The 14,821-nt window shown below is 39.2% G+C and overlaps 1 protein-coding gene across 1 annotated transcript in view; it reads left to right on the plus strand.

The window, feature by feature from the left end:
- Window positions 1–14,821, plus strand: part of LOC141265457 (dynein axonemal heavy chain 5-like) — a 526,560-nt gene that overhangs the window by 235,162 nt on the left and 276,577 nt on the right. Inside the window, exons 39-42 of the mRNA XM_073678599.1 lie at window positions 394–609; window positions 3,049–3,195; window positions 4,765–4,937; window positions 12,201–12,379. Of these exons, the coding sequence (XP_073534700.1) occupies window positions 394–609; window positions 3,049–3,195; window positions 4,765–4,937; window positions 12,201–12,379 (715 nt within the window). The remainder of the gene's footprint in view (window positions 1–393; window positions 610–3,048; window positions 3,196–4,764; window positions 4,938–12,200; window positions 12,380–14,821) is intronic.

Here is a 14,821-nt window from a genome sequence, read left to right on the forward strand (position 1 = left end):
ATTCATCAGTATCTTTTGTGCCTGTTTTTTTTTGTCTAGTTTTTGTGTGTTTTGCTCCTTTTTTTGGATGCACCCCATTCATTATTCAATTTGCGAGTTTTTTGAAGTCTATATTATATGTGCTGGCCTTTATTTTTTTTTCTTTCCTCTTTGTGGGCGGATTATAGCAGATGTTTTCGTCTGGTTTATCAATTGTGACTTTTTTAAAAAATGCCAAAATTTGCAGCAACTCCACTCCAATCTACACCAGGTGTATTTTGAGTACTGTAGTATTTTGGTACAATTCTTGCCCCACTTTGTGCAACATGCGAAGTTTGGCGCCAAATGTATGATTTGGGGCTTATACGTACAAATGAACGCTCATTGTTGACTGGTGGTAATATTTTTCCTTAGGGAAATGTGGAGACATGGCTGGGACTTCTCCTGAATGGAGTAAAAAAGACATTGCACACCATAATCAGACAAGCGTCCATAGCCATCAGTGATTCTGGCTTCAAGTTGTATGACTTCCAGGCCATGTACCCAGCACAGATTGGTCTTCTTGGAATTCAAATGATCTGGACAAGAGATGCTGAAGATGCTCTAAATATTTCCAAGACTGATAAAAAGGTAGTAATTTGTTACTAAAAAGTGTTCTAATACATGTATGAATTCCATATATAAAATACAGTAGCACCTGCTATATACTTAGAAACATGCTTGCATAACATCTTCTCTGGAAAAGTGATCAGCTGATCAAAGTTGGTTTGGCTTAATAATAATAAAAAATAATAATTTTATTTCTATAGCACTAACACATTCCGCAGCACTTTACAATTCTGGGGGTACATATACAAACAACGTCCGACATTACAGAGTAATATATAATTCTGCAATTTGAACGGAATCTGTCAGTAGGATTAACCCTTCTTAAGCTGAACCCTCCAGGAAGCTGAATAAAATGATACCTTCATAGCTGTGACCTGATGTCTCCTTACAGAGAAATCCATGTTTTTTAATATGTGAATGAGCTGTTAAGATCTATGGGCCAAACATAAATCTCCCTGAGAATCCGCGTCTATAACTTGTTTTAAATGAAAGGAGGCATTACCAGTGTGAGACAAGTATATAAGGAGAGCTGTTTGTCAGTCTGTATGGCTCACCTTGTGAAGTGGACCCATTACGCCCAAGGTCCGGGTGGGTACACGAACCCCAGGCGTTTGTGCAGCTGGCAGTATAGCATGTGGGGAGTGGGGTCGTTGCACACTCAAGAATCTTGGGAGCAGCAGTACGGAACAAGTGGAAGTCACCAATTTTAAGTCTTGAATCTCAATCCTAAGACACAAACGTGTGGGTCCTAATGGATCTTAAATAGGATTATGGAGATGATGTCACTGAGCCACGCAACCTGTAAAACCAGACGTGAAGCGCAACAAAGGGCAGCGGACCAAGGTGAAAGAAGCAGAGCCCAGGATACCGGGGACAGGTGTTTAACTAAATCATTGCATGTCTTACACTGGTAACACCCTCTTTAATTTAAATAAGCTATGGAGGCAGATTCTCAGGGAGATCTTTATCCGGCCCATAGATCTTTACAGCTCATTTACATATTAAGAAAAATGTGAATTACTCTGGAATCACAGATCGCAGGTATCAAGGTATCATTATATTCAACTTTCTATGATCTACATGCTCATATTGATGACTCTGGAGGGTCAATCCTACTGATAGATTCTCTTTAAAGAAAAGGCATGAGGGTCCTGCTCGTAAGTTTACAATCTATAAGGAAGGATGGATAACACAGAAGATGAAAAGTGCTTGTATTGTATGGCCCAGCCATCATTATAATAAATAAGGGTATTCAAGTAGAGCTGCATGAGCCGGTCATCAGCCACTGTCTTATATGTCCAGATACAAAGTCTAATGGGTGCACGGAGGGTGCAAGAACATCTGTTAGATAGGATCAGATTCTGAGGAAAATTTAGGAAGGGAGAAGAGGGAGAACTTAGATTAGTGAAGTGAGTAATAGGCCAGTCTAAAAAGATGTGATTTTACGGTACACTGAAAACTGTGGATACTGGGAATTAACCAGACTGTCTGGGGTAATGCATTCTAGAGAACTGGCAGGACAAATTCTTGGAGACATAAGTGGAAGTTTGAGATTATGGAGGATTTTAGTCTCACATACTTAGTAGAACAGACAGTGCGAGTGGGGTGGTGGACAGAGAGGAGATGTAGGTCGGTGCAGAATTACGGAGAGCTTTGTGGGTGAGTGTGATAAATTTATCTTGTATTCTATAGTGGATAGGCAACAAGTGCAATCGCTGATGCAGAATGGAAGCATCGGTGTAGGAGCTTGACAGAAATCAGACCCAGGCTGCTGTATTGAGGATAGATTGAAGAGGGGAGACTTTAGTAAAAGCGAGATCAATTAGTAGCGAATTGCAGTAGTCCAGATGAGAATGAATAAGAGTGAGGGCTCATGCACATGGCCAAATTTTCATCTGAGTGCAGTTCAATTTTCACAGACTTACAGAATGGAGAAATGGAGAAATTCTCCTTCTCCATTTCCAAGAGATTCAGATCACACTATGCTCACACTCTGATCAAACTCTAATCAGAGTTTGATCAGCGTGTCATGTGCATACTTGTCTTGGATGACTGAATAGACGCTTGTGTGACCCTAGCCTGATAGTAAGAGTTTTTGCATTTTCAAAGGTCAAAGAGCAATGAATGAGTGGATGTAGGGAATGAAGAAAAAATCTTAATCAAATATAAACCCAAGAAAGCAGGTGTGATGCTTGAAGGTTATGGCAAAACCACACAGAAATGAAAATATCAGATTTAGATAGGTTAGTAAAGGGAGCAAACACAAAAAGTTTGGTTTCGGAAATATTCAGGGGACATGTCTAATGGTATGGTGACCATTACAGTGAGTGACCATCTAAAACATGGATATGCAGGGTCCACAAGAGAAAAAACAGCTGATACTAAGCAGTGGGGTCCAAAGACTTTGTGGAGATTCAGAGAGTACCTCTTTATGACCATCACATTGTATCTTTGATAAAGGTAATGCAGACAACAAATCAGAAATTTCTTGATCTACTGAATGATTTGATTGATATGACCACGAAGGACTTGACCAAGATGGAGAGAACTAAATATGAGACTCTGATCACCATTCATGTTCACCAGAAGGATATCTTTGATGATCTGGTAAGCTATATTGTACAATCAATGAAATTAAACCTTACTTATAGTTTCTGAACACATTGTCACCTACGTTTTTTTAGCAGTTTCCCTTCTGCATGCTCCATCTCTAATTGCCATTTTGTTCTGTTTTCAGTTTCAGACACTAGCTGCTATGGATGTACATTTTGGATTCGTACAATCGATTTAAACAGCTAAAAAACATGTCTTTGTTCGAATATTTAAATAATTTTTGCATTTTTTTCACGATATGCGTTGCCTAATTTTTTAGTCATTTTCATACTCTAATTTTTATTTTTTGGCCACTATCGAGTGATGTGAATTTGAAAATATGTGAATGTTTTCACATTTTTTGGATTTTTTTTAATGAAAATAAAGGACCACTAAAATGCATGTAAAAATTAGGTCCCTCTTTAACAATTATTTTTATATATCGGACATGTTTTTTTAAGAGGGTACGGCTAGTAACAGCTATTGGATTGGCATGGCATTGGCTTTTTTATTTTATTCTTTTGTTTTTCATGTATTTCACATATTGTGCATAAAAGACCTTTGCGGTCATTCCAACCTTTAAATACTTTTTTAAAATCTGATTTCCCCTGTAACTGGAGCTGGTATCTTAGCCCTAGTAACAATCAAAAAAAACCTTCCTGGATGTATATCAGAGCTGACTGGTTCACCCATTTGGTGGCTCCATTGGGGCTTACATCAGAACCACCCACAAAATATGATTCAGACATATGCGTAGACGGGACCATAGATTATAATGGTGCTGACTGAGTGAACGTGCGCTCTGACTTGCATCATTTTAGGAGTATATGCCTACTGGAGGCGGACACTCAGACACAGTCTACTACGTCTGAGTGTCCACCTGAAGTAGGTGTAATGCTTGTAAATGATGAACAGCACCATTATAGTCTATGGCCCCGTCGTCGCTTACGTCCGAATCCCTTTTTGCAGGGGGTTCAGATTTAAGCCCTGACTGGGCCACCGAACAGATGGCGGAACGCAATGTGAAAGCACACTTAGCTGCTGAACTAAGCAGTGACATTTTAAAACATCACTGCAGAGCAGTTCGTGGACCTCCCAGACTTTTATTGTCTATGGGCGGTTCACTGCAGAGGATTATGACAATTTTCCAGACCTCCTGTAAAACTATATATTGTGATCAGTCATAAGATGTAGCAATCTGTCTGCAGATCTCTTCTTTACCAGTATATCAGTATCATGACAAGTGGAGGAAATAATTCAGTATAGGGCCACCTCTCACCCTCTTTTCTAGTAGGTATAACTCTGATCTGATTGAAATAAATGAATAAGTGACTATCAGTGGATAGGTTAAATAGGTTTTCCACAACTTTTTGAAAATTAGCTAGAGCAAAAAGATATTTATAAAATAAAGAAATGAGGTTTACTTATCTCTCTGAACCTACGATGCTCAAGAGGTCTCCGCTGGGAACTGGAAGTGATGATATCTTGTTCATTCGGTCTCTTGACAACTGATTTACAGCAAATAAAAGTGACTGATGGACAGGACTTTATTTAATCTAACATGCTAATCATTCTCTTTTACAGGTCCGAATGAACATTAGATCTGCTTCTGATTTTGAGTGGCAAAAACAATCTAGGTTTTATTTCATTGAAGACATAGATAAATGTATCATCCAGATTACAGATGTTGAATTCAGCTATTGCAATGAGTACTTGGGCTGCACGGACAGGCTGGTCATTACACCTCTCACTGACAGGTAAAATATACTTGGCATGAGCTGTGAAGACATGGAGGAATGTTTATATGGAGAATCGGTTACTTGCCACACAATGGTTATTTTAAGCATGTCTTTGGTCTCTGGTATGTACCCATCTCTAACTCTGAACTAAAGGACTAAAATAATGCCCTGTAATGTTGTACATTCTGTTCCCAAGGAGCGATTGACACTGACTTATATTGAATAACTGAGACTGCTTCATTTCCCGAAGTTTATCTGAAAACCCCAAATAATAGGAGATAAAATGCTAAAATGAGATTAATTACATTCATACTCTATCAAGTGGTCATGCACAAAATATCATAAGACATTAAATTGCGCAAAAGGGCCTAAAACAGAGGGGTAAAGCTCAAGGTCCCTAGCGCAAAGTGACATTTATAATACCAGTATATTTTTGTGTGAAAGGGGACTTTGAGCTTTAGTTAAAGAGAACCTGTCACCAAGTCAAGCCAGTTTTTTTTTCTTATTCTATTCCGGTCGTTGCCTTAAGTATGCATTTATTTTATTTTTTAAACCTCCATTAAGTTCTATTTATGGCAAATTTTTATGATCTTTACCAATGAGGCGTGGCTCACAAGATTCTCTGGGGGTGTCCTTAGGCTGCTCTGCATTATTGCGCTGCAAACAACGGCACATTGGTGGAGACCATAAAAATGACCAATAAATAAAAAGGTCCAATATCACTGGAACCATATAGCACACGGGTGGGTAATTAATTTTCTCAAGGGTCCACATTGTGGAGCGTCAAACCAATAGACTGAAATTAATTCTGCTCAATATTAATATTAACATATTAATTATAATGATTTTATATTTATATTAATAATAATTGTATCACTTAATATTGAGCAGAATTATGTATGCTGACACCCCCCCAAATACCGTATGAGCCCATACACAGTCCACACAACCCCTATATACGGAATGAGCCCCCACACAGCCCTTATATATAGTAGGAGCCCCCACATAGCCCCCATCTATAATTTGAGACCTCACATAGTCCCTGTAGACAGTATGAGACACCACATAGCCTCCCTATATACTGTGTGAGCTCCCAAATAGCCCCGTATATACAGTGTGAGCCCCCACATAGCCTTCCTATATATAGTATAAGCCACCACATACCCCCTAAATACAGTGTGAGCCACGACATAGCCTCTTTATAAAATATGAGCCCTCCCATAGCCCCCATATACAGTATGAGTCATCACACATCCCATACACATACAGTGGCTTGCAAAAGTATTCACCCCCATTGGCATTTTTTGTGTTTTGCTACCTCACAACTTGGAATTTCACAGTTTTTTTTGAGGGTTTGCATCAGTTCATGTAAAGAACATGTCTACAACTGTGAACATTTGGTTTTCTTTTTTTGTGAAGCAAACAACAAATAGGACAAAATAACTGAAAACTTCAGTGTGCATTTTCACCCCCTTAAAGTCAGTACTTTGTAGAGCTTCCTTTTGCAACAATTACAGCTGCAAGTCGCTTTGGATAAGTTTCTATGAGCTTATGTGGATATCTTGCCACAGGAATTTTTGCCCATTCCTCAAGGCAAAACTGCTCCAGCTCCTTCAAGTTAGATGGTTTGCTCTGGTGAACAGCAATCTTCAAGTCTGACCACAGATCCTCAATTGGATTAAGGTCTGGGCTTTGACTTGGCCACTCCAAAACATTTACACATTTCTCGTTAAACCACTCGAATGTTGCTTTAGCAGTATGCTTTGGGTCATTGTCTTGTTGGAAGGTGAACCTCCGTCCCAGTCTCAAATCACTAACAGACTGAAACAGGTTTTGCTCAAGAATATCCCTGTATTTTGCACTGTCCATCTTTCCCTCAACTTGGACCATTTTCCCTGTCCCTGCTGCCAAAAAATATCTCCACAGTATGATGCTGCCACCACCATGTTTCACTGTGGGGACACTGTACTTTGGGTGATGAGCTGTGTTGGTTTGGCGCCAGATAAAGAATTTACCTTGGTGGCCATGATGTTCAATTTTGGTCTCATCTAACCATAGCACCTTCCTCCATACATTTGGGGAGTCTCACACATGTCTTTAGCAAACTCAAAACGAGTCTTTTCTGCCCACTCTTCCATAAAGACCCCCTCTATGGAGTGTATGGCTCATTGTGGTTGTATGGACAGATACTCCAGTCTCTGCTTGGGAACTCTGCAGCTCCTTCAGTGTTAACTTTGGTCTCTGTGCTGCCTCTCTGATTAATGCCCTCCTTGCCCAGGCTGAGAGTTTTGGTGGGCAGCCCTATCTTGGCAGGTTTGTTGTGGTAAAATGTTCTTTCCATTTGACAATAGATTTGATGGTGCTCCGGGGATCCTCAGAGATTGGGATATTTATTTATTTATTTTACTCACTTATATAGCGCCATTAATTCCACATTGCTTTACAGACATTATGGGCAGTGTCACCATTGGGGCTTACAATCTAAATTTCCTATATGCTGCCCTATATTTTTTTTTATAACCCAACCCTGACTTGTGCTTCTCAAAAACTTTGTCCTTGACTTGTTTGCAGAACTCTTTGGTCTTCATGGTGTTGTTCGGTTAGTGGTGCCTCTTGCTTAAAGGGATGAATACTTACAGTGGATATGGAAAGTATTCAGACCCCTTTAAATTTTTCACTCTTTGTTTCATTGCAGCCATTTGGTAAATTCTAAAAAGTTAAAGTACACTCTGCACCCCATCTTGACTGAAAAAAAACAGAAAAGTAGAAATTTTTGCATATTTATTAAAAAAGAAAAACTAAAATATCACATGGTCATAAGTATTCAGACCCTTTGCTCAGTATTGAGTAGAAGCACCCTTTTGCGCTAGTACAGCCATGAGTCTTCTTGGGAATGATGCAACAAGTTTTTCACACCTGGATTTGGGGATCCTCTGCCATTCTTCCTTGCAGATCCTCTCCAGTTCCTTCAGGTTGGATGATGAACGTTGGTGAACAGCCATTTTCAGGTCTCTCCAGAGATGCTCAATTGGGTTTAGGTCAAGGCTCTGGCTGGGCCAGTCAAGAATTGTCACAGAGTTGTTCTGAAGCCACTCCTTTGTTATTTTAGCTGTGTGCTTAGGGTCATTGTCTTGTTGGAAGGTGAACCTTCGGCCAAGTCTGAGATCCAGAGCACTCTGGAAGAGGTTTTCATCCAGGATATCTCTGTACTTGGCCGCATTCATGTTTCCTTCAATTGCAACCATTCGTCCTGTCCATGCAGCTGAAAGACACCCATATAGCATGATGCTGCCACCACCATGTTTCACTGTTGGGATTGTATTGGGCAGGTGATGAGCAGTGCCTGGTTTTCTCCACACATACCGCTTAGAATTATCACCAAAAAGTTCTATCTTCGTCTCATCAGACGAGAGAATCTTATTTCTCATAGTCTGGGAGTCCTTCATGTGTTTTTGAGCAAACTCTATGCAGGCTTTCATATGTCTTGCACTGAGGAGAGGCTTCCATCGGGCCACTCTGCCATAAAGGCCCGACTGGTGGAGGGCTGCAGTGATAGTTGACTTTGTGGAACTTTCTCCCATCTCCCTACTGCATCTCTGGAGCTGAGCCACAGTGATCTTTGGGTTCTTCTTTACCTCTCTCACCAAGGCTCTTCTCCCATGATTGCTCAGTTTGGCTGGACGGCCAGGTCTAGGAAGACTTCTGGTGGTCCCAGACTTCCTCCATTTAAGGATTATGGAGGCCACTGTGCACTTAGGAACCTTGAGTAATGCAGAACTTCTTTTGTAACCTTGGTCAGATATGTGCCTTGCCACAATTCTGTCTGAGCTTCTTGGGCAGTTCCTTTGAGAAAATACCCAATAAAATGTAACTTTTAATAATTACCATTAAAAGTATACTTAATAGTCCGTTAGACCCTAACGATACAGATTGGTGTCCCCGCTCCACGGGACGCAATCCGGAGCGGGGACACCAATCCGTATCATTAGGGTGAAAACACTCCGCTGTTAGGTAGGGTAATCCATCCCATAAGGGCTATATAGGGTAAGCCTGACTGTATATTTTGTTACCCTTACTATCCCTCCCCCATATGATGTTTTAATTGATATGTTTAGTTATGTTTTGTCCCATTTAGACTATTAAGTATACTTTTAATGGTAATTATTAAAAGTTAAATTTTATTGGGTATTTTTTTCTCTGCCTGGTTTATATAATATTGTATACCCACCTTTTTGCCAACTTGGTTTGGCTTGGTTTTTCTTGTTTTTTTTGCAGTTCCTTTGAGCTCATGATTCTCATTTGGTCTGACATACACTGTGAGCTGTGAGGTCTTATATAGACAGGTGTGTGCCTTTCCAAATCAAGTCCTATCAGTTTAATTAAACACAGCTGGACTCCAATGAAGGAGTAGAACCATCTCAAGGAGGATCACAAGGAAATGGACAGCATGTGACTTAAATATGAGTATCTGAGCAAAGGGTCTGAATACTTATGACCATGTGATATTTCTGTTTTTCTTTTTAAATAAATTTGCAAAAATTTTTACATTTCTGTTTTTCTTCAGTCAAGATGGGGTGCAGAGTGTACTTTAATGAGAAAAAAAATGAACTTTTTAGAATTTACCAAATGGCTGCAATGAAACAAAGAGTGAAAAATGTAAAGAGGTCTGAATACTTTCCATACCCACTGTATGTGCGTGCCAATTTTTAGTTATTTGATCCCAAAAATTTAATTGATGCCTATATTTTTCTCACTTCACTTCACCAACTTAGCCTACTTAGTGCTGATGCATCACACACAAATCGGATTACAAAAATATTTAAACACAGGTTGCAATGTAACAAAATAGGCAAAAAGCCAAGTGAGTGAATATTTTTGAAAGCCACTGTATATAAAAGCAAAGAAACAACACTTACTCACCTCGCTCCTGTTCCCCTGGCTCTCTGTTCTGGTCTGCGGTGCATGGATTCTCCGTACAGTAGACACAATGTAGTGACATCATCGCATCTGCTCTCAGTTGCACACGCTGATTGGTTAAAGAAGTTTCCGGCAGCTCCATTCTCCCCGAATGTATTCACCACTATCTGCATCCTGAGGATACAGATAGAGTTTATATCAGGACGCAGGTTGTGGGGGGCATGGTGCAGCTCGTGGAACACTGTTTTCAGCCCTTCAGCTATCTCGGTCCATGGGCTTGACTCGAACAGCCAGAGGTTTGGATATGGCCCAGGGGCCACACTTTTCCCTGGTCTGATATAGAACATTAAAAACAACAACAAGTAAACGTATAATTAAGTGGACTAAAATAAGAGTAACAAATGGCCACTTTTGATCTTGTGAGAGGTCCTCCTTGAGGTGTATCACAGGCTACAGAAAGTGAACCAAAGAAAGACTTATTTGAACCTCTAGCCAAGAAAATTGTAATATGTCATTGTATGGATTTCTATATGCTAATAGATTGATTACTGTCATTCCTACATTGCTCACAAAAGAGGTAGTAGAGATTTTTTTTTGCAAAAAACAACACTTTCTCCTATAAAAATGTAAGTGAATTTTGAAAAATCAAGTTTTGTCATTTAGTGATTATATGATTTAAAGCGAATCTGTCACCAGGTGAAAAGTGGTCAGTTTTCGTTATTATTTTATTCCTGCTGCTCCCCTAAGTATTCTCTTTTTTTTTTCAATACGCCATACGGTTCTACAGATTTTGGCTTTTGCCCTTTTTATTTAGTGCTAATTTTTATGGTCTTTAACAATTGCGAGTTACTCACAGGATTCTCTGTAGGCTTTTCTTTAATCTGCTCTGCATTATTACCCTGTGAGCATCGCCCCATTGGTAAAGTCCATGAAAAGTAGCATTACCCTCTTTATGACGTGGTACGTAATAGTACGCACCCCATCATCACCCCCTGTTCAGCACGGGCTCCGACGCTGAGCCCGCGCTAAGCCGGGCACATGTAAGCTGATCTATACAGCTGACATGTACCCGCAACAGCGGCGGGTGGAATCGCGATCCACCTGCGGCTGTTAACTAGTTAAATGCCACTGTCAATCGCTGACAGCGGCATTTAACAGCGCCGCGCCGGAAGCGTCACATGATCGCGGGTCACCGATGGGTTGGCATGACAACCTGTGGTTGTCATGGCCAGATTGCTATGAGCACAGTCCAGTGGTCGGCGCTCATAGCAAGTGAGCAAATCTGCTACATACAGGCGATCTGCTCATCGCTATATGTAGCAGAGCTGATCAGGCAAGTGGTGCTTCTAGTCTCCTATGGAGACTATTGAAGCAAGCAGAAAGTAAAAAAAAAATGTTTTAAAAAAATATAAAAAAATTAAAAAAATATAAAAGTTTAAATCACCCCCCTTTCGCCCCATTCAAAATAAAACAATAAAAAAAGACTACACACACACATATTTGGTATTGCCGCATTCAGAATTGCCAGATCTATCAATATAAAAAAAGAATTGATCCAATCGGTAAACGGCGTAACGAGAAAAAAATTCTAAACGCCAGAATTACATTTTTTGGGTCGCCGCAATATTACAATAAAAAGCAATAACGGGTGATCAAAACATTGGATGTACCCCAAAATGATATCATTAAAAACTTCAGCTCGGCGCGCAAAAAATAAGCCCTCATCCGGCCCTAGATCCCAAAAAGTGGAGACGCTACGGGACTCGGAAAATTGTGTGTTTTTTTTTTTTTTTTTAGCAAACTTTGTTTTTGTTTTTCACCACTTAAATAAAAAAGAACCTATACATGTTTGGTGTCTACAAACTCATAATGATCTGAAGAATGATAATGAAAGGTCATTTTTAGCATTCAGTGAACGTGGTAAAAAAAAACAGAAAACAACTGTGGAATTGCACTTTTTTTGCAATTTTGCCGCACTTGTAATTTTTTTCCCGTTTTCCAGTACATGATATGGTAAAACCAGTAATGTCGTTCAAAAGTACAACTCATCCCACAAAAAAATAAGCCCTCACATAGCCATATTGACAGAAAAATAAAAAAAGTTATGGCTTTGGGAACAAGGGGAGCTAAAAATGAAAACGCAAAATGCTTCGGTCATGAAGAGGTTAACTAAAACCCTATATGTCTGGAATCACATGGTGAATTTTTCATGGATTTATTTTAAAATCTGAATACTCGGGAGCAGCAGGAATAAAATAACAGCAAAAATTGGCCACTGTTGACCAGGTGACAGGTCCTCTTTAAAGCCTTGTTTTCAGTACAGTCTTTCTGCCTTTATGTTCTCACTATTCTTCAATCCTACAGATGCTACATCACCCTCTCTCAGGCTCTGGGGATGAGCATGGGTGGTGCACCGGCAGGACCTGCTGGCACCGGAAAGACTGAAACTACCAAAGACATGGGCAAGTGTCTTGGGAAGTATGTGGTGGTTTTCAACTGTTCTGACCAAATGGACTACAGAGGTCTCGGCCGTATCTATAAAGGTATATTTAAATTTTACATCACACAATGTAAAAAGTGTTCACATGGGTTCACATAGTTATAGAATGAGTTGCAGATGATCCGTCTTAGACTAATTGGTTTCTGTATCGGTATTGGTTTCCATAGCACGTTTACTAACGATTTAGAAAGGAGCCGGAGTTGAATCGAACCATTCTGCTGTTACTTATTTGACAAATGATGTCACAGTTACCCTGTTTTAAATGGATTGACTGTTCATAGGATCTTTGTACCAATACTCGTATTGGGTTACACTGTGGACATTTTTTCAGTTGCTAATTTCACATTGAAGTTAAATGTAGCTGAAACCATGTTGTCACCAGTAGATGGCAGTACAAAACAGAAGGAAGCGTTCAATTGCTAGTCATATAGGTTAGACTGATTTAATTATGTAAATAAAAAAGATTTTTTTTGCCAAATATAAAAATTAATGGTGCATTTAATTATAATACATTTACATTGCTAAATGAAAGATAATTATAAAGTTTGTATTGCTGTTTTCTAACATAAAATGTGAAAGAATTTGGAGATAGTTGTAGACATGCATTATGTAAGACTTGACATGAGAACTTTTATTTTTCTTATGTGGTTTTAAGTTACTACTGCAGATTATCAAAAAGAATTACAGCAAAAGTTTGCAAGTAGACAAACTCTCTGGATACAAAAAGGTCAAGTTTCATATAATAGATCAGATCAGATTTATTTCAAAGAGGACTCTGCACTTTCTAGCTTCTCAGCATTGTCCTCTAGATTTTATCATTGTGGTAATAAAACTTTGCTAGCCTCTTGCTTTACACATTTAAGTATAGTTAGAATAGGTCAAGTATCAAGTTGGCCGGACAAAGCCAAATCCAGAGCATGCAGAGCTCAGAAATTCTTAGGAGTTGATCACAATAATGCCCGAGTTCTCCATCTTTATTCTCCAGTGGTGGAAATTGATCCAGACAGAAGAGACATGTACACTCCAATAAAAAGAAATGTGCAGAAAAATGTTAAAATTAATGGATTGGACTTATTGATTGTGAATGCTGTATCTAGTATATAATGAATAAAAACACCAGGCGAGAAGCTACATAATAGCACAGCTATGGTTAAACTACTGTACGGATACAAAAGGTCATACATTCAATGGCAGATTTGCCATTACCCCACCCTAGTGTTCCTACAAACCATAACGTTATAGTGTACCTCCACTTGCAAAGGAACTTTGCAGTGTAATGGTTTTTCTAAATCACTCTAAGTGGGTATGTGCACACAACGTCTTTTAGAACCCGATACGTTTTTCTTGAGGAAGACACTTCAGGACATGTCAGCGTCTTTTATTATGATGCATATTTTTTGGCAATTTTTCGGTCATCTCTTGCTACATCTTTGACCATCATATTTTTTTTTTAAAACTTTTGTTGAATAAACTAGTAAATGGTTTCCAAGCAGCAACCACTTGAAGACGCTTTGCATCTTTGGAAACCTGAAATGGTTAAAAGGAGATCAAAATATTGAACATATGAACAGCAAGTCGTTTTTACATTGCAATGCATATATTTATTCTTTTTAGCGTTTGAGTGGTTTTTCTGAGCTTTTTATGGAGCGTACCAACCTGAAAAACATGTCATGTACATATACCCTTAAAGGATTTTTCTGTCAATCCGCAGCACGGAGTGTGCGAGGTCTATGCTGAAGGCTGTAGAAAATTAGGCAGCATCCTGATATCCATTCTTGGCAGAGTGAGCACTGTAAGACCTAATGACATTCACTCCTGCATTGAACACTTAGCAGCAGGAGCAGGACACTGCCTAGTTTAGTTCAACCTGCAGCAAAGACCTTGGGTGGTCTGTTCTACGGGTTAAAGAGAATCTGTCAGTAGGATAAACCCTCCTAAGCCGTCTATATGGACATGCAGGTTCTATAAAGTTGAATAAAGTGACCCATTGATTTGTGATCCGATGTCTTATTCCAGAGAAAATCCAAATTTTTCTTATATGTAAATGAGCTGTTAAGACCTATGGGCCATATACAGATCTGTAGGAGAATCTGCCTCCAGAGCTTATTGTTAATTAAAGGGGGTGTTACCATTGTGAGACATGTAATGACTGACAGTCTGCTTTCATCATCACAAATAGCACTGCATTGAGATCAGAGCTGTCATAGTACAATAGAACCAACACAGTATAGCAAATATCAAGGTATCATTTTATTCAACTTTTTATGACCTATATGCCCATATAGGTGGCTTTAGAGGGTTGATCCTACTGACAGATTCCCTTTAAGAGCACATTTTCTAATAGTGCAGGGATTTGCAATTTAATTGTTTTTCTAAATCGCTCTATCATCATTTATCTTTTTAAGTATAAAATACAATAGAAGTAATACCATAGCACATGACAGTTTTCTCCAGGACTTCTATTGAGAGTAATCAATGCAGACAC

This window comes from Phyllobates terribilis, unplaced genomic scaffold (assembly GCF_046119375.1).
Source record: "Phyllobates terribilis strain yellow unplaced genomic scaffold, ASM4611937v1 Scaffold_4__5_contigs__length_816908805, whole genome shotgun sequence".
NCBI classification, from domain to species: Eukaryota; Metazoa; Chordata; class Amphibia; order Anura; family Dendrobatidae; genus Phyllobates; species Phyllobates terribilis.